At 43.2% G+C, this 17,391-nt stretch overlaps 1 protein-coding gene across 11 annotated transcripts in view; it reads left to right on the top strand.

Annotated features, from left to right (window-relative positions):
• Positions 1 to 17,391, top strand: part of FAT1 (FAT atypical cadherin 1) — a 141,952-nt gene that overhangs the window by 17,134 nt on the left and 107,427 nt on the right. For all 11 annotated transcript variants that reach the window (XR_008657359.2, XR_008657358.2, XM_055276668.2 and 8 more), the window contains exon 2: positions 910 to 4,192. Coding sequence is in view for 9 of the 11 variants with exons in the window: in XM_055276668.2 (XP_055132643.1) it covers positions 928 to 4,192 (3,265 nt within the window). In the remaining 2 variants the exon portion in view is untranslated. The remainder of the gene's footprint in view (positions 1 to 909; positions 4,193 to 17,391) is intronic.

Genomic DNA, 17,391 nt, shown 5'->3' with positions numbered 1-17,391 from the left:
GTGTGTGTGTGTCATCTTCTCATGGAGGGGCCCGGGATGACAGGTTGTTCGATGCCCTGAAGATAGGAGACATTCTGTGAACAACTGGTTGTTGACAGCAGCAGTGATAAAACATTGATATAGTTGGTAAGGTTTGCTTCACTGGCTTAGGAAAAACGCTGTTTGACATCAGGCTGCTGAATTCTGGTTTTTATTTTGTAAATCGCCTTTCTTTGGGGCTTATGTTAGTGATAAGTATCAGACTTGATATAATTATTTTAATACTTTTAAGTAGTTATATAAAGCTAAATGAGACAATAAACCCTTACATTATGTAGGGAGTCTACTTAGCCATTCTTATACAGAAATAATATAATTTCAGGATAAATTTTGAAATGAGATTACAAGCTGTTGTTATGGGGCGCCATGTAAAACCACTGCTAGTTTTTGTTTTTTTCTGAATTAGTTGTCAGAAGCTTTGCATTCTCACAATACTGTAGGGGCATTACGTTTGCCAGCTTTTGATCATTTAATTCGTTGTATGTAAATCAATGTAAACAATGTTCATTACTTTTTAACAGTTGCTTATATTTGCCTTAACGATTTAAATATAAAAATATAACTTAGTTGTTACACTTAGTAGCCTTTCATTTGATACTCATGAAGATTTTTGAGTCATTTAAATATGAAAGATAGGACCTTGTCGCTCAAAAATGAAAAGGAAGTTTTTGTTAAGCTTAGTAATTCTAGACATGTTACAAGAATGTCGATACTTACATTGGAAAACATGAAAAAATCCAAAACCGTTGCATTTATTTACATTCCATGTGTATGGAAAATATTTTTTTAAATGAGAGGTTTAAAACAATGTACACACTTTCGCTTGTTTTATTTCCCCAAGGTAATGATTCTGATTTTTTTCTGTTTCAGATTCCCGACAGTTAAGCAATGGGGAGACATTTGGCCTTGCTCCTGCTTCTCCTCCTCCCCTTCCAACATTTTGGAGACAGTGATGGCAGTCAACGACTTGAACAGACTCCTCTGCAGTTTACGCACCTCGAGTACAACGTCACTGTGCATGAGAACTCTGCAGCTAAGACTTACGTGGGGCATCCTGTCAAGATGGGTATTTACATTACACAGCCATCGTGGGAAGTAAGGTACAAAATTGTTTCCGGAGACAGTGAAAACCTGTTCAAAGCTGAAGAGTACATTCTCGGAGACTTTTGCTTTCTAAGAATAAGGACCAAAGGAGGAAATACAGCTATTCTTAATAGAGAAGTGAAAGACCACTACACATTGATAGTGAAAGCACTTGAAAAAAATACTAATGTGGAGGCGCGAACAAAGGTCAGGGTGCAGGTGCTGGATACAAATGACTTGAGGCCGTTATTCTCACCCACCTCATACAGCGTTTCTTTACCTGAAAACACAGCCATAAGGACCAGTATTGCAAGAGTCAGCGCCACAGACGCAGACATAGGAACCAACGGGGAATTTTACTACAGTTTTAAAGATCGAACAGATATGTTTGCTATTCACCCAACCAGTGGTGTGATAGTGTTAACTGGTAGACTTGATTACCTAGAGACCAAGCTCTATGAGATGGAAATCCTCGCTGTGGACCGTGGAATGAAATTGTATGGGAGCAGTGGCATCAGCAGCATGGCCAAGCTAACGGCGCACGTCGAACAGGCCAATGAATGTGCCCCGGTGATTACAGCAGTGACATTGTCACCATCAGAACTGGACAGGGACCCAGCATATGCAATTGTGACAGTGGATGACTGCGATCAGGGTGCCAATGGTGACATAGCATCTTTAAGCATCGTGGCAGGCGACCTTCTCCAGCAGTTCAGAACAGTGAGGTCCTTTCCAGGGAGTAAGGAGTATAAAGTCAAAGCCATCGGTGGCGTTGATTGGGACAGTCATCCTTTCGGCTACAATCTCACACTACAGGCTAAAGATAAAGGAACTCCGCCCCAGTTCTCTTCTGTTAAAGTAATTCACGTGACTTCTCCACAGTTCAAAGCCGGGCCAGTCAAGTTTGAAAAGGATGTTTACAGAGCAGAAATAAGTGAATTTGCTCCTCCCAACACACCTGTGGTCATGGTAAAAGCCATTCCTGGTTATTCCCATTTGAGGTATGTTTTTAAAAGTACACCCGGAAAAGCTAAATTCAGTTTAAATTACAACACTGGTCTCATTTCTATTTTAGAACCAGTTAAAAGACAGCAGGCAGCCCATTTTGAACTTGAAGTAACAACAAGTGACAGAAAAGCGTCCACCAAGGTCTTGGTGAAAGTCTTAGGTGCAAATAGCAATCCCCCTGAATTTACCCAGACAGCGTACAAAGCTGCTTTTGATGAGAACGTGCCCATTGGTACTACTGTCATGAGCTTGAGTGCCGTAGACCCTGATGAGGGTGAGAATGGGTACGTGACATACAGTATCGCAAATTTAAATCACGTGCCATTTGCGATTGACCATTTCACTGGTGCTGTGAGTACGTCAGAAAACCTGGACTACGAACTGATGCCTCGGGTTTATACTCTGAGGATTCGTGCATCAGACTGGGGCTTGCCGTACCGCCGGGAAGTCGAAGTCCTTGCTACAATTACTCTCAATAACTTGAATGACAACACACCTTTGTTTGAGAAAATAAATTGTGAAGGGACAATTCCCAGAGATCTAGGCGTGGGAGAGCAAATAACCACTGTTTCTGCTATTGATGCAGATGAACTTCAGCTGGTACAGTATCAGATTGAAGCTGGAAATGAACTGGATTTGTTTAGTTTAAACCCCAACTCTGGGGTATTGTCATTAAAGCAATCGCTAATGGATGGCTTAGCTGCAAAGATGTCTTTTCACAGTCTGAGAATCACAGCTACAGATGGAGAAAATTTTGCCACACCGTTATATATCAACATAACAGTGGCTGCCAGTCGCAAGCTGGTAAACTTGCAGTGTGAAGAGACTGGTGTTGCCAAAATGCTGGCAGAGAAGCTTCTGCAGGCAAATAAATTACACAACCAGGGAGAGGTGGAGGATATTTTCTTTGATTCTCACTCTGTCAATGCTCACATACCACAGTTTGGAAGCACTCTTCCGACTGGTATTCAGGTAAAGGAAAACCAGCCTGTGGGTTCCAGTGTAATTTTCATGAATTCCACTGACCTTGACACTGGCTTCAATGGAAAACTGGTCTATGCTATTTCTGGAGGAAATGAGGATAGTTGCTTCGTGATTGACATGGAAACAGGAATGCTGAAAATTTTATCTCCTCTTGACCGTGAAACAACAGACAAATACACCCTGAATATTACCGTCTATGACCTTGGGATACCCCAGAAAGCTGCATGGCGTCTTCTACATGTCGTGGTTGTTGATGCCAATGATAATCCACCCGAGTTTTTACAGGAGAGTTATTTTGTGGAAGTGAGTGAAGACAAGGAGGTACATAGTGAAATCATCCAGGTTGAAGCGACAGATAAAGACCTAGGGCCCAACGGACACGTGACATACTCGATTCTTACAGACACAGATACATTTTCAATTGACAGCGTGACGGGTGTTGTTAAAATCGCGCGCCCTCTGGATCGAGAGCTGCAGCATGAACACTACTTGAAGATTGAAGCCAGGGACCAAGCCAGAGAAGAGCCTCAGCTGTTCTCCACTGTCGTTTTGAAAGTATCACTAGAAGATGTTAATGACAACCCACCTAAATTTATTCCACCTAATTATCGTGTGAAAGTCCGAGAGGATCTTCCAGAAGGAACCGTCATCATGTGGTTAGAAGCGCATGATCCTGATTTAGGTCAGTCTGGTCAAGTGAGATACAGCCTTATGGACCACGGAGAAGGAAACTTTGATGTGGATAAACTCAGTGGAGCAGTTAGAATCGTCCAGCAGTTGGACTTTGAGAAGAAGCAAGTGTATAATCTCACTGTGAGGGCCAAAGACAAGGGAAAGCCAGTTTCTCTGTCCTCTACTTGCTATGTTGAAGTTGAGGTGGTTGATGTGAATGAGAACTTGCACCCACCCGTGTTTTCCAGCTTTGTGGAAAAGGGGACGGTGAAAGAAGATGTGCCTGTTGGTTCATTGGTAATGACAGTGTCGGCTCATGATGAGGATGCCGGAAGAGATGGGGAGATCCGATACTCCATCAGAGATGGTTCTGGCGTTGGTGTTTTCAGAATAGGTGAAGAGACAGGTAAATATGTTTTTATTGCTCTCATTTGATGCCCTCTTCCATTTTTTTTTTAAACCATCTGCCCTGTGGCAGCTTCTTCAGAATTCCCGGTTGCTCTTTGGGCTCGGTATAGAAGTGCGTGTGAATATTTTTTTGGCCCGGCTGCTGTATGTAGGTGTGTTTATTCGTAGTAAGCCATCAAGATGGAAACAAAAGGGCCTGAATGATTTAAGTGGCGTAAAGTGAGTAAAAGACCAGGGATACGTTGAAATTGTTACCACTGATACTGATCTCCAAATTTGTACTCTATCATCAAAAGCATCATTATGGCTTTGTTCTAACTTTGAGAAACCTTTCCAACTTTTTTCAGTCACTATATTTGCAGGCTCATACTTAGAACAACTACTGCTACCATCTGGCATGCCATTCAGTGGTTGTTGCACACCTGTGAAGTTATCCAGTGCACGCAGAGATTATGTGCCAAAACTTCTCTAATGTGGTCTTCACGTAGTACCTCGTCTAGGTTTTGGTCGAGAGGCAGAGGCAGGGCAGTGGCATGCTGAACTGAAAAGACCTGGCTTGGAATCCTGGCTCTTCTAGTTGGTAGTTGGTGATCTTGGACAAGCAAATGACTTCTTAGAACTAACTTTTTCCTCTACTACATGGGGACACTTAGAATTACTGGAAGGTGTAAGTGAGGGTAAAGTGAAATAACATGGGAAAACTCCTGACGTGTAGTAGGTTTATTCATGGTAGCAGTGCTTTGTTGTAATACTGAAGGTTCTGAAACCGGGACCTCCAAGGCAGCAGTCCAAGCTAGAATGTGCATGTGTTGCACTTTGTACGTACCTCAGTCTTGCTGCACAGATATTGTAGTTACATGTCAATATGTCCTGGTGGAGTGTGAGCCTTTCAGGGCAGGCTTTTAGCCCCTGCATCTTCTGTCTTCAGCACCTAGCAAAAAGTGCCTGGCACATAGAAGCTGTTCAATCAGCGTTAAAAGACTGCATGAGTGGATGTGTTGGCTTTTCATGTCCTGCCCTCTGAGAATGATAGTGGAAATAGAAGGGTGATCATAGCAGTCATCAGCAATAGGTGGGGCTCAATTTGTTTACTAATCTCACCCATGTGTACTTTATAAATCTGTGCATTTTAAAAGGGACCTTTTAAAAATTACCTTTAAACTTTATATATTCAGTAATACCACACACACAAAAAAACAAAAGTCTTCAGTCAACACCCGCCCTGGGATCCATGCCCACATCTAATAGGTGTGTAGCACGTGAAAAATGTAACTGCTGTTTAGAAGTACATTATTTTGGGCTGGGTGCAATGGCTCACGCCTGTATTCGCAGCACTTTGGGAGGCACAGGTGGGAGGATTGCTTGAGGCCAAGAGTTCAAGACCAGCCTGGGTAATAGCAAAACCTCGTTTCTACCAAAAAAAAAAAAAAAAAAAAAAAGCTGGGCTGGTGGTACCTGTAGTCCCAGCTACTTGGGAGGCTGAGGTGGGAGGATGGCTTGAGTCCAGGAGGTCAAGGCTGGAGTAAGCTGTGATTGTGCTGTTGCACTCCAGCCTGGGCAACAGAGCCAGACTGTCTCAAAAAAAAAAAAAAAAAAAAAAGTTATTTTGGAAGTTGTAATATATTTTTTGTGCTTCTATTAATGCAAGGAATTCTTTTTCTGTTAGTTATGTGCCACTAGCATATGGCCTATGTATTAAGTCTGCAGACTGTGTATCACTCTTTAAAATACCCATATTTCAAGAGAAAATAGCATAAGCAACAGCATTTGATAATCCTCTGAAGAGTAGAATGTCTTTTTTATCATTTTATCTGTCCAATATAAGTTAGAATTTTCAGATACCGTTTCAACATAGAAAAATACCCCAAATTTAATAACTGAAGCTGCATCAAACTGTTTTGTAAAAATTTTAAAGAACAGTTATTTCTACTTTTTTTTCTTCTCCAAAGTAGGTTTCAAAAGCCTATAAACTGTTAAAAGTTAAAGTTGAGACAGAAAATGGAACCAAAACCTTAATTTAAATTCTCTTCATGACTTTGTATGAACACTGCCTTTTGGGTTTATTCTTTCAAGTGAAGAAGAGTATTTTTATTGTTGCTTTTTAAGGAATCATTTCGAAACTAGTATTTTTCCCCTATACATTTAAGACATTGGGATATTTTTACTACCAAGAAAAGAAAAATAAGGAAACAACCAGCCAGACGAGGTGGTGTCCCAGAATAGATTTATGGTATTTTCCAGAAAGGGCAGTGCCAGTCTTTTCCTGTAGTAATTTAGTGGGAGGGCGGGGAGGTGTTGGGATTGTGGGCAGTGGGGTTGGTAAGTATGTAAGAAACTGTTACACATTTGTGTAAATATTGAGATTTAAAGGTGAGAGAGAAGCTGGAAATTTGTAGGTCATTTATTCTGTGGTCCTTGCTTTACAGAGAAAGTAGTGTACAGTAGACTTATGTTTATATGCTTTTGGAAATGAATAAAAGTGATGGAATAATATTTACACATTGGACCTCATATTCATTACAAGATACATTTTTTTGGCAGAAGAATTATCAGCCCAGGTTATTTCTTCAGAGATTCCCGGCAGGACAATTGGTATCACAGTGTAGAAACTCCTTTAGGAAAAATCAGTATATTTTGTTGGCTAAAATTAGGCATGCTAATTATTCACTTGGAGTGTGTCTTAACTAATTTCTAGGGCATGAAGGAAGTGTGGAAAGATGCGTGTCAGGTGAAGAGATGGGGGGCAGTTGAGGAACACCCGTGGGGGCCGCCGGAGACTACACTACAGCTCAGTGTGCCTTGGCGTGCACCCGGCCCAGGCCAGGCCGGTGCTTGCTGGAACTTCACTCCCTGCCCATTGCCCATGTCCGCCAGGTCTTCTTTGCCTAACTCTGGTGCATTTAATATTGCATTAATTAACATGAGCCTGTGCAGGAGTGCTGTGGCTCTGGGGACCAACAACCTGTCCACATAACTGTTTGCTTCTTGTCTTTGACTTAAAGCTACTAGTGTTGGTTGAGTATTATAACCGAATTTTTGTCATATTTTACCTATTTCAGCCTAGTCAAATATGTGTATCATTTATGTACTTTTCACAGAACGGAGAACCTATCCAGCAAGCTGAATGAAGTTCTATTTAAGATCTTTCCTTTTCTTCTCTTTAAATCTGCTTAGATTGGAAACGTCCTCTGAAAAGTAGTTTTCTGTTTTTGTAGAAGTAGAAATTCAATGGACTACCTAAAAATCTGTCACCAAATGGACAGTCCTGTTAGCTCTGTGTTGTTAGCTCTGTGTTTTGTACATGTTCCGCAAATGGCTTTGCAGCGAGAGAAAGCGTAGTGTCGGAGTGGGGATGGCGGGCGCGGACTCCTGCAGGCCTCGCGGTATCATCTGCCCTTCCTGGAGAGGCCTCTGGATGTTGGTGAACTGTTCTGACAGATCCATGCCATGTGACTGCCCTTCCATGTGAGGTTTGGAAGGGGAGAGGGCCATGTGAAAAATTATTTGGAAAGTCGGTCTCCTTAGAGAGCCAGTTTCCAGAGCTCTAATTAGGATTCTCCTCCTCAGATTGCTATCCGTAAGGTCTACAGTGAGGATTATAAAGTAGATTTAACAAAGATGTTTAGGGGAGTAAAGATCTTTGAAGCATGTGTAATCCCACATTCAGGGTTTGGTCTGCCTGACATGCTTCTCAGCATCCAACCCCCTCTTCTACTTCAGATCCATTCTCTGTTGCTTTGTTGTAAGTTTCAACAGGTTTTCCTGTAATTAAAGCAGAATAAAATCTGGAGCATCCCTCCTGTGGGTGTGTGGAATAAATTTGGTGTAGTGTTCTTAGCTGATGGGTACTAACCAAGTTAATTATTACTTGATCACCAATGAAATGCTGCAGCTTTTTGTTCATTTTTAAAACTAAGATAATGTCTAGAAAAATGCCTGGCCAGAAGATTTTGTAGAAGTTGTGAATAGAAGTCGGTGTTGAAGCAGTGTTGGGTTGAGGTCTGTTCCCTGATGTGTGTATTGCGTACAGGATGCCCTGGAAGGTGTTTGACCTTCAGTCTGGAGTAGTTTGGTTCTGTTTTTGGCTGTTATGTTAGTATACAAAGCAGCCCAGGACAAGTGTTTCCCCTTCTGACTCTACTTATTTGGGGAGACCATGTTTTTCATTAAGATAAGAGCAGATTTCTAAACATATTACTGCTGTGTTACTTTTAGCATCCCAATCCTGGTTTCAGGATTGAAATTTACGTTTTGATGAAAAGACTGGGAATGAATTAATATGGAAGTGCAGCCGTTGTCACAAGTTAAGTCAGCATTTATGAAATACGGGAAGGGAAATGAGGACATTTTTCTTAAGAGAAAATGGCTGCATTCACACGATGGAGAGTGTTGGAGCACCATCCCTGTGCCACCTGTGTGGAGGTCGGCTCCTGGCCTCGTGTGTGTCACCTGTGTGGAGGTTGGCTCCTGGCCTCGTCTCTGTGTCACCTGTGTGCAGGTCGGCTCCTGGCCTCGTGTGTGTCACCTGTGTGGAGGTCGGCTCCTGGCCTCGTCTCTGTCACCTGTGTGAAAGTCGGCTCCTGGCCTCGTCTGTGTCACCTGTGTGGAGGTCGGCTCCTGGCCTCGTCTCTGTGTCACCTGTGTGCAGGTCGGCTCCTGGCCTCGTCTCTGTGTCACCTGTGTGCAGGTCGGCTCCTGGCCTCGTCTCTCTGTGTCACCTGTGTGGAGGTCGGCTCCTGGCCTCGTCTCTCTGTGTCACCTGTGTGGAGGTCGGCTCCTGGCCTCGTCTCTGTCACCTGTGTGGAGGTCGGCTCCGGCCTCCCCACTTAGGTGAGCACAAGGTGAGTGCATTTCTACAGTGGGAACGGAAGGGAATCCCGGCCCAGGCTAACCTGATTGTTGACCTCAGTCAGGGAAAATGTTTCTGGAGCTTCTGTCTGGTTCTGCAGAACTCTGAATATTTCAGCTATTTATTATTCATTCAAGTTAGAAACCCTTTTCCTCTTATGAAGTAGGATATTTTACATACACCCTGGGACCCCTGCTCATGCTGCACGTCCTCCTGTGACAGGATGGGTCCCGGATCCTGACTGAAGGGTCTACAAGTGGCTGAGAGCTGGGTGGCTGCTGGAAGCCTGGCCTGCTGTGGTGGGACCTGATGCCCTGTGAGAGCTGGGGCTGGAATTCCTGGCAGCAGGAACTTGATTAGAGACTGGTGGGAGGCCCAGCAGAGAGTTAAAAAATGTGCTGGTGAAAGGGCTTTTGTGTTGCTGGCTCCTCCCTGAAGTGGCAGCAGCTGCTGTCCTCTTGGCTCTTTTTGTTCTCCTCCTAGGAAAGCTTAAGAGAAAAGAAACTCATTTCCCAGCCACAGGGAGACTGGAAGTTGCGTTTTGGCAGAAGTGATGTTACCACAGTGTGCTGTTGCTGTGTTCTGGGATCAAAATCGTGTGTGTGTGTGTGGTTCTGAGTCAAGCAGGGCACGGTAATAATTTCTGCCAGGGGAAGGGTCCTTCTTTGAAGCAGGAAGATGTTAAGGTGAAAATAGGATCTAGTCGAAACCCTAAGGAAGTTCCATTTTCTTACTAAACAAAACAGACTCAGCTTTTCTTTAGTTATTTGTATGATGTGTAACACGTTGATGCTTTACTGACTGAACAGGTCTAGTCTGGAAAGGCTTTGGGATGGGAAACTCAGGGGACCGTGATTCAGGACCATCCCACGTTGTGGGGCAGCACGTGGTGACGCTTGCAGTGCTGTGATGTAATTCTCAGAGTGTGCAGGGGCCAGGACCCGGAGGTGTGGGGTGGAAACAGCGTACGTCAAACAGGCTGGCTTTGTCCTCATGCTGTCAGTGGTAATGACACTGGTGGTGAGCATCAGTGTAGTAATAACCACGACACTGAGTGTCACAGCCGGGTACTGGGCCCAGCATCCTGTGTGTGCCAATCCGTTTAATTCTCACAACCACCGGGTGGACTCTGTTACCCCTACGTTACAGGATGAAACGTGAATGAGAGGTTAAGTAACTTGCCCAAGACTTCTTGGGTGCTAAGTGCCAGAACCACATTTTACTCCTCTTACTCTTTCAAGAATGATCTCCAGATGCTGTAAGGGAGCCTGTTCAAAAACGACTAGTTACGTGGGTTTCTGTGCTAAGCTGGATTAGGCTGGGTTGCAGACTTGAATCCTAGATTTGATGCGTGGTCCTGAAGGAGTCTTGAATGTAAGAATCTTCCAGCATTTTTACCCTGAATGACATATTGCTATTTAGCACGATTAGGAGGACAGGAGTTTGAATTCCGCCGCAGTGGCATTCAGCAAGTCAGGATCATGCCAGTGAAGGCGTGGGTGAATCCAGGTGAGTGCAGGTAGCTTCCCTTGTCTCACTGGCCATTGAAGAGACGGACAAGTGTCATGTTTGTGTTTGCAATTGTAAAAGTGTGATTTCGTCGGTAAAAATGCTGCCCATCTGAACTGGGCAGTTAGTTGTTGGAAGGCTTTTCTCGTGGAAAGCATGTCTAAGATGGTGGTTAGGGTCCCAGCTTTCACACCTGCACAGCCGAAGCTAACCTGATTTGTACCTCCCTCTGCATCGAGTTACGTGAGGCCGTCGTTCCCTTGCCTTGTCCTCCTTGGTGCTTTGGCGTCAGCAGCTGTCCCCCTGGCCATCTGGTATGGGGCGAGAAAGCCAGAACAAGCTTACTCACCGTCCCCCTCGCCAGGGAGCTGTTTTGTGTCCTAAGGATGTTTAAGGATTGGGTGTTCGTAATTTGTTGAGTGACCTGTGTGTGTGGAGGTTTAGTGTTCACTTAATACCTGGTCTGTTCTTTCCAATTACCTACCTCGTACAGCTATGAAAATGGAAAAGATTGTAAGCTTTAGCTGTTAGTTTAAACGCTGGGGATTTTCTTACCATTTAGTTCCCAGTGTTTTTACTTTTTGGATTATTTTAGTTCGTAGGGCTGGATTTGTCACTTTTTTATTTATTAGTGTGTGTTTTGTGTACTGTTATTTTGCAGTTGCCTTCCTGGCATTTTTTTTTTTTTTAAACAGCAGACCATGCTGCTTATAAATAGTGCACGCTCACCATACAAGACATAGTGCCGCAAAGCACAATCTTTTCTGCCTTTGTTACTGGGAATAAATGGACTTGGAAAGATTGCCGTTCAAGGGCACATGCCTGTACTTGTTGAATTGGCAGTTCTCCAGTTTCACAGCAGTGACAGTAAGTCTAGGAAACGATTCACGTATATATACTTCAAGGGCCAGTCTTATCAATTAACTTGCCTTGCCAGTTCAACGATACCGTATCTCCTTCGAATATCTGATACCATGTTGAACTCGGTGCATTGCTAGGCCTCCAAGTGGTTCAACCTGTTGAATGAGATTCTTCAGAATGTCTTACGCATTTTGTGTTGGGGAGAGTCTACTAATACAGTCTTTTTAGTTTTAAATCAATTGGTTTTTTGTTGTTTTTTTTTTTTAAATAAAAGTTACTCAGCTATTTACGTAGTTTCTGAAGACTGCTTTCTAGTTTGTGATGATTTAACCATATTCTTATCACTGGTAAGCTTTTTCTTCTTAATCATCATCAGCATGTAATTATAGTTAATGTTTGGTGAGTACTTGCTGTGTACAGGCCCTATTTTATGCTCTTCCCATAGACTATCTCTTTAGATTGTCACAGTAATGACTGAGTAAAATTAGGTGGTGTCATACTCTGCTCATGTAGTTCATGTCTGTGCCAAATTATGAAAAGACAAATGATGGAAATTATGATGCACGTCGACTTTGTGCCATTGAATTTTGAAATATTCTGTTGAATTTTTAAGGAAAGTAGTGCATGCAGGTCGATGTAGTTTATGGTGTGAGGCATTAGAAGGCCTTCTGATAATACAGACGTGATTCTTGAGCTGAGGTGTTCCATCTGTCACAGAATCCTCCTTAACCCGTTTCACTGTCTCCCATCGCACAGGGTCCAGTCTCTCCTTGGCAGAGCTGCATTGCCCTAACAGGCCTCCCTGCTCTCCCATTTAACATCACCTGTGCCTCCCTCATTTGGCTCCTGTGCAGCCCTGGTGCCTCAGCCCCCGCCCTGTGCAGCCTTCTACCCCTCTGTGCCTCGCCGTTTTCTGTCTCCCTGCCTTTGGGTATACAGTGGTCAGCTCGTATTATCTGATAACTCTGCTTAATAAAGCTTTCTTGACAGCCCTTTTCATTACATGGAGCTATTATCTTTTCTGTACTTAAAAATATTACTGCAGTATTACTCTAGTATAATTGTTTATTTACGTGCACCTTTCCTCTAGCTTGTCAGCTCCTTGTGGGTGCATCCTAAGTCTTTCAATGCTTGATTTATATAACAGGCACTCAGTGCATAATGGTTAGGCTGGCCTGGTAAGCCATCGTGGGGTCTCCGGGGAAACCTTTCCTTAGAGCCAGGGAGCGTTTGCTTCTCCTCGCTGCAGGGGCACTTCCTATATGTTCCTCTGTTGTAGTGTATGACTCAGAGTGCGGCCTGTCTGTGACTTAAATCTGTCTCCATGAACTCAAGGATAGAGTCCAGGGTAATCATCTTTCTACCCTCTTCCAAGCACAGTGGCTGATAGAGCAGTAAGTAGCCCTCATTTGTTCTGTGAGCAAATAGATTCTAACATACGGTCATGGTAGTTGTGAAGGTTGAGCGAAGCTTCTTTTCTGCCACCCTGGACACCTATTTGTAGACCTCCAAAACAGTGGTTCTTAATGGTTTTGGCATCACAGAAACTTTGAGAATCTGTTGAAAGCTGTATATTCTTTCTTCAGAGAGACAGTGATTTGATTCAATACCAAGGGGCTCAGTGAAGTGCCGAACCTGTGTTCGTGCACTGTCAGTCTTCTTGGAACTCTGGTTTTGAGATCTTCTGTTCTAGAGGTTCCAGGGTTGTCAGTCCTCACAAATTCTCATAAAGGAGGACCAGCGGGTAAGGATAATGGTGATGATGATGATGACGGTGATGACAGTGATAGCGACAAGCATTTTTATAATGCCCTACAACCTACAAGTATTTCTACATACATTATGTGGTGCTTAATGTAATACAGAAATAAAACCTGTATAAAAATTATAAATGAGCTGGATAAACCTTTACGATGGACAGATCACTTTTCTATGTATTTGTACATGTGCCTGAAATGATTTAGGAGAAACCGTCATTCAAGGCTGTTTCCAAGTGAGATAAGAACCTGTAGTTCTTTATACACCTGTTTCATCAGATGTTCTGTCTCCCCATTGAGGCATGCAACACAAATAAAACAGATACAATGAATAGTGTGCATCATCCCTCGGAGAGCATGGGGATCAGTTTCCAGACCGTCCGCGCACACCCACATCTGTGCATACTGAGGTCCCACGGCCGGCCCTCCACAGACGCTGTGCTTTCGCGTGCTGTGAGTACTGCATTTTTGATTTGCCTTCAGTTGAAAAGAGTTCATGTGTAAATGGGCCTGTGCAGTTCAAACTCGTGTTGTCCAAGGGTCATCAGTATCTTATTTAAGTTAAGCAACTTTCTAGGCCAGGCTTTGGTCTTCAGTGTTGCCAGCTTACCATGGAAAACCCTTGATGCCACGCCACTAGTATTGCTTTACTTATTAAGGCAATCTGTCAGGAAACTCAGGCCTCTAATGATAAAGTTAGCTCCCTTGGCAGACAGAATTATTTATTTATTCATTTATTTTCTGAGACAGAGTCTCGCTTTGTTGCCCAGGCCAGAGTCGAGTTGCAGTGGCTCAAGCTCTGCCTGCTACAGCCTCCACCTCCAAGTTCAAGCGATTCTCCTGCCTCAGCCTCCCAAGTAGCTGGGATTACAGGTGTGCACCACCACACCCAGCTAATTTTTGTATTTTTAGTAGAGACGAGTTTTTGCCATGTTGGCCAGGCTGGTCTCAAACTGCTGATCTCAAGTGATCTGCCCACCTTGGCTTCCCAAAGTGCTGGAATTACAGGCATGAGCCGCTGTGCCCAGTCCAGAATTTTTATTTAAATGGACTTGCCATATGTTCTTTGACCTCTATGGAAAAATAGCCCTGCCATAAGTTCTTAGTTAAAAGATTCTCCAAAATGCATTTGTGGGTCCTGATATGCTTTTAGCTTTCTATTAATTGTTTTACTTGCCTTTTTATTCTTAGGGCTGCTTGACATTAGACTGTCTCAGACGTCCGTGTTCCTCTTATCACAGTGCTTGGCACAGGGCTGGTACCGAGTAACTGCCTGCTCAGGGGGTGTTCATCTTTCAATAGATCCTGTACATGCTTGTCACATGATCCTCTTCTTTTGATTTGTTGCCCAGCTGAAGGTGTTTACATATTTAAATGAAAAAAGGTGGGTTTGTCATGTAAATACCAAGTTAGTTTGTTGGTTGAGGCAACAAAATGGAAATCAGTTATTTTTTAAGGATCTAAAAAATTTTAAAAAGGAAGTGTTTTTTCTTAATAGTGTGGCAAGCTCATTTAGAAGATGGAAACCGATTAGGAAAGTATGAACATGAGTCATATCCATATTTGGTTTTAATTGGCTGAATGTTGATTTCAGAAAGAAGTCACACGAAGTTTCATATCTACAAAGTATCAAGTTTAGAGTTCAAGGTCAGTGATTTTTAAAATAAGGGTTCTACGGCCTACGGCCAGGCCCCGTGGCTGCCGCCTGTAATCCCAACACTTTGGGAGGTGGAGGCGGGCGGATCATCTGAGGTCAGGAGTTCAAGATCAGCCTGGCCAACGTGGTGAAACCCTGTCTTTACTAAAAATACAAAATTAGCTGGGCTTAGTGGCGCACACCTGTAGTCCCAGCTGCTCCAGAGGCTGAGGCAGGAGAATTGCTTGAATCTGGGAGCTGGAGGTTGCCGTGAGTCAAGATTGTGCCACTGCCCTCCAGCCTGGGGGTCGAGAGTGAAACTCCATCTCAAAAACGTGTGTGTGTGTGTGTTTTGTATATAGTACATATTAAAAATTATTTTAGCGTGTTTAAAAAATCTGCTTTTGTCATTTGACTTCCACCAGAATATAAAGCTGAAACTTGACTCTGTCCGTGTCTGTATCACTTACTTAGGAACTGACTGGCATCTAGACATCTAGTCAATACTGGTTGAATGTGCAAAATTTAAAATTGAAATAGATTGTAACAAAATATTAAAGGGAAACGGTTATCTAAATGACTGTTGTGGGGAAATCCCTTTTAAATTTGTCCTTTTTAATATAGTTAAGTCTGCTCGTCCACTTGCGGCACCCTGTCTCCCATACCTTCCAAAATTGCAAGAATAAGAACAACAAAGCAGGTTAGTAGCAGTGCGGGTTCCTCTTTGTTTTTGCTTTGCTTACCTAGGATCAGCCTCCTTTGTGAGATTGAGTATCTAGATTCTGAGGCTGGCCTTCCAGGTGAATATACCTGAGTTACGTGTTGTGTCCTTGGGCTGTAGAGTAGTGCTATTGCCTGTATCATCCTCTGGATTGAAAAGTATTTCTTTTGTTTTAAGTATAACAGATGAGTATCCATTGACATTGCACATTATTCAGCAAAAACTTGAACTCTAAAAAACGTTCAGATTAGTAGGATCTATTTTTGTTAGTATCATTATTGATGAATTTCTTAAAACTTAAGAAAATAGTTACTTCTAGAGATTCACAGATTATTTTTGAAACTGTTGGTTTTCTGGATTAAATTGAGTGCACCCAACTATCCTTTGAAAAAGCTGTTTTGTATTTTTGTTTTGCTTTGTTTTGAGACGGAGTCTCGCTCTATTGCCCAGGCTGGAGTGCAGTGACACGATCTTGGCTCCCTGCAACCTCTGCCTCCTGGCTTCAAGCGATTCTTCTGCTTCAGCCTCCCAAGTAGCTGGGATTACAGGTACCCGCCATCATGCCTGGCTAATTTTTGTATTTTTTGTAGAGACGGGGTTTCACCATGTTGGCCAGCCGATCGTGAACTCCTGACCTCAGGTGATGCGCCTGCCTCAGCCTCCCAAAGTGCTGGGATTACTGGCGTGAACCACTGTACCCAGCCTGTTTTGTGTTTTAAGTGTCTCGGTTACTTCTGTGGAGAGGTGCAATTTACTTAAAACCAAACCCTTTCTTTTAAAGCCTGGTTGAATAATGGGGGGACATTTAGTGACCAGACTCTTTTAAGAAAAACAATATGTATGTAAACTAAAAGTAGGTGTCTTATCTTAGTAACTACGTCTAAGGAAACGTTTTTAAAACTCATTTGTTCTTTGTCTGCTCTTCTTGCTACTTAGGAACTCTGATTCCAAACCTTCCACTCATATAAACAGAAAATTATCAGTAGCTAGTTCAGTTAACTTCATTATTCTATTTAAAAGTAACTCTTTAGGATGATTAAAGGAAGGAAAGGAAACCATTGTGGAAGTTGTTCATTGTGTATTTGAGTAGAAATCTGCTCATAGCAAGTTGCATTTGAGAGAGGTTGAGCGTTATGAGAAATGGGGAGATGGTGGTTAGGTGAGATGAGAGGCAGGTTGAGTTTGGGAGAGGGTGAGCATTCGAGAAATGGGGAGATTAGTGGTTAGGTTAGATGAGAGGCAGGTTGAATTTGGGAGAGGTTGAGTGTTGCGAGAAATTGGAAGATGGCGGTGGTGTTAGATGAGAGACAGGTTGAGTTTGGGAGAGGTTGAGTGTTGTGAGGAATGGGGAGATGGTGGTTGGGTTAGATGAGAGGCAGGCTGAATTTGGGAGAGGTTGAGTGTTATAAAGAGTGGGGAGATGGTGGTTGGGTTAGATGAGAGGCAGGTTGAGTTTGGGAGAGGTTGAGTGTTGTGAGAAATAGGAAGATGGTGGTTGGGTTAGATGAGAGGCAGGTTGAGTTTGGGAGGGGTTGAGTGTTGTGAGAAATAGGAAGATGGTGGTTGGGTTAGATGAGAGGCAGGTTGAATTTGGGAGAGGTTGAGTGTTATAAAGAGTGGGGAGATGGTGGTTGGGTTAGATGAGAGGCAGGTTGAATTTGGGAGAGTTTGAGTGTTGTGAAGAATGGGGAGATGGTGGTTGGGTTAGATGAGAGGCAGGTTGAATTTGGGAGAGGTTGAGTGTTATAAAGAGTGGGGAGATGGTGGTTGGGTTAGATGAGAGGCAGGTTGAGTTTCAGAGAGATTGAATCTTGTGAGGAATGCGGAGGTGGCTGTTAGGTTAGATGAAATAGATGAGAAACTC

The sequence above is a fragment of the Symphalangus syndactylus genome, chromosome 4, assembly GCF_028878055.3.
Source record: "Symphalangus syndactylus isolate Jambi chromosome 4, NHGRI_mSymSyn1-v2.1_pri, whole genome shotgun sequence".
Classification (NCBI taxonomy): Eukaryota; Metazoa; Chordata; class Mammalia; order Primates; family Hylobatidae; genus Symphalangus; species Symphalangus syndactylus.
This window is presented reverse-complemented; position numbering and strand designations above follow the sequence as displayed.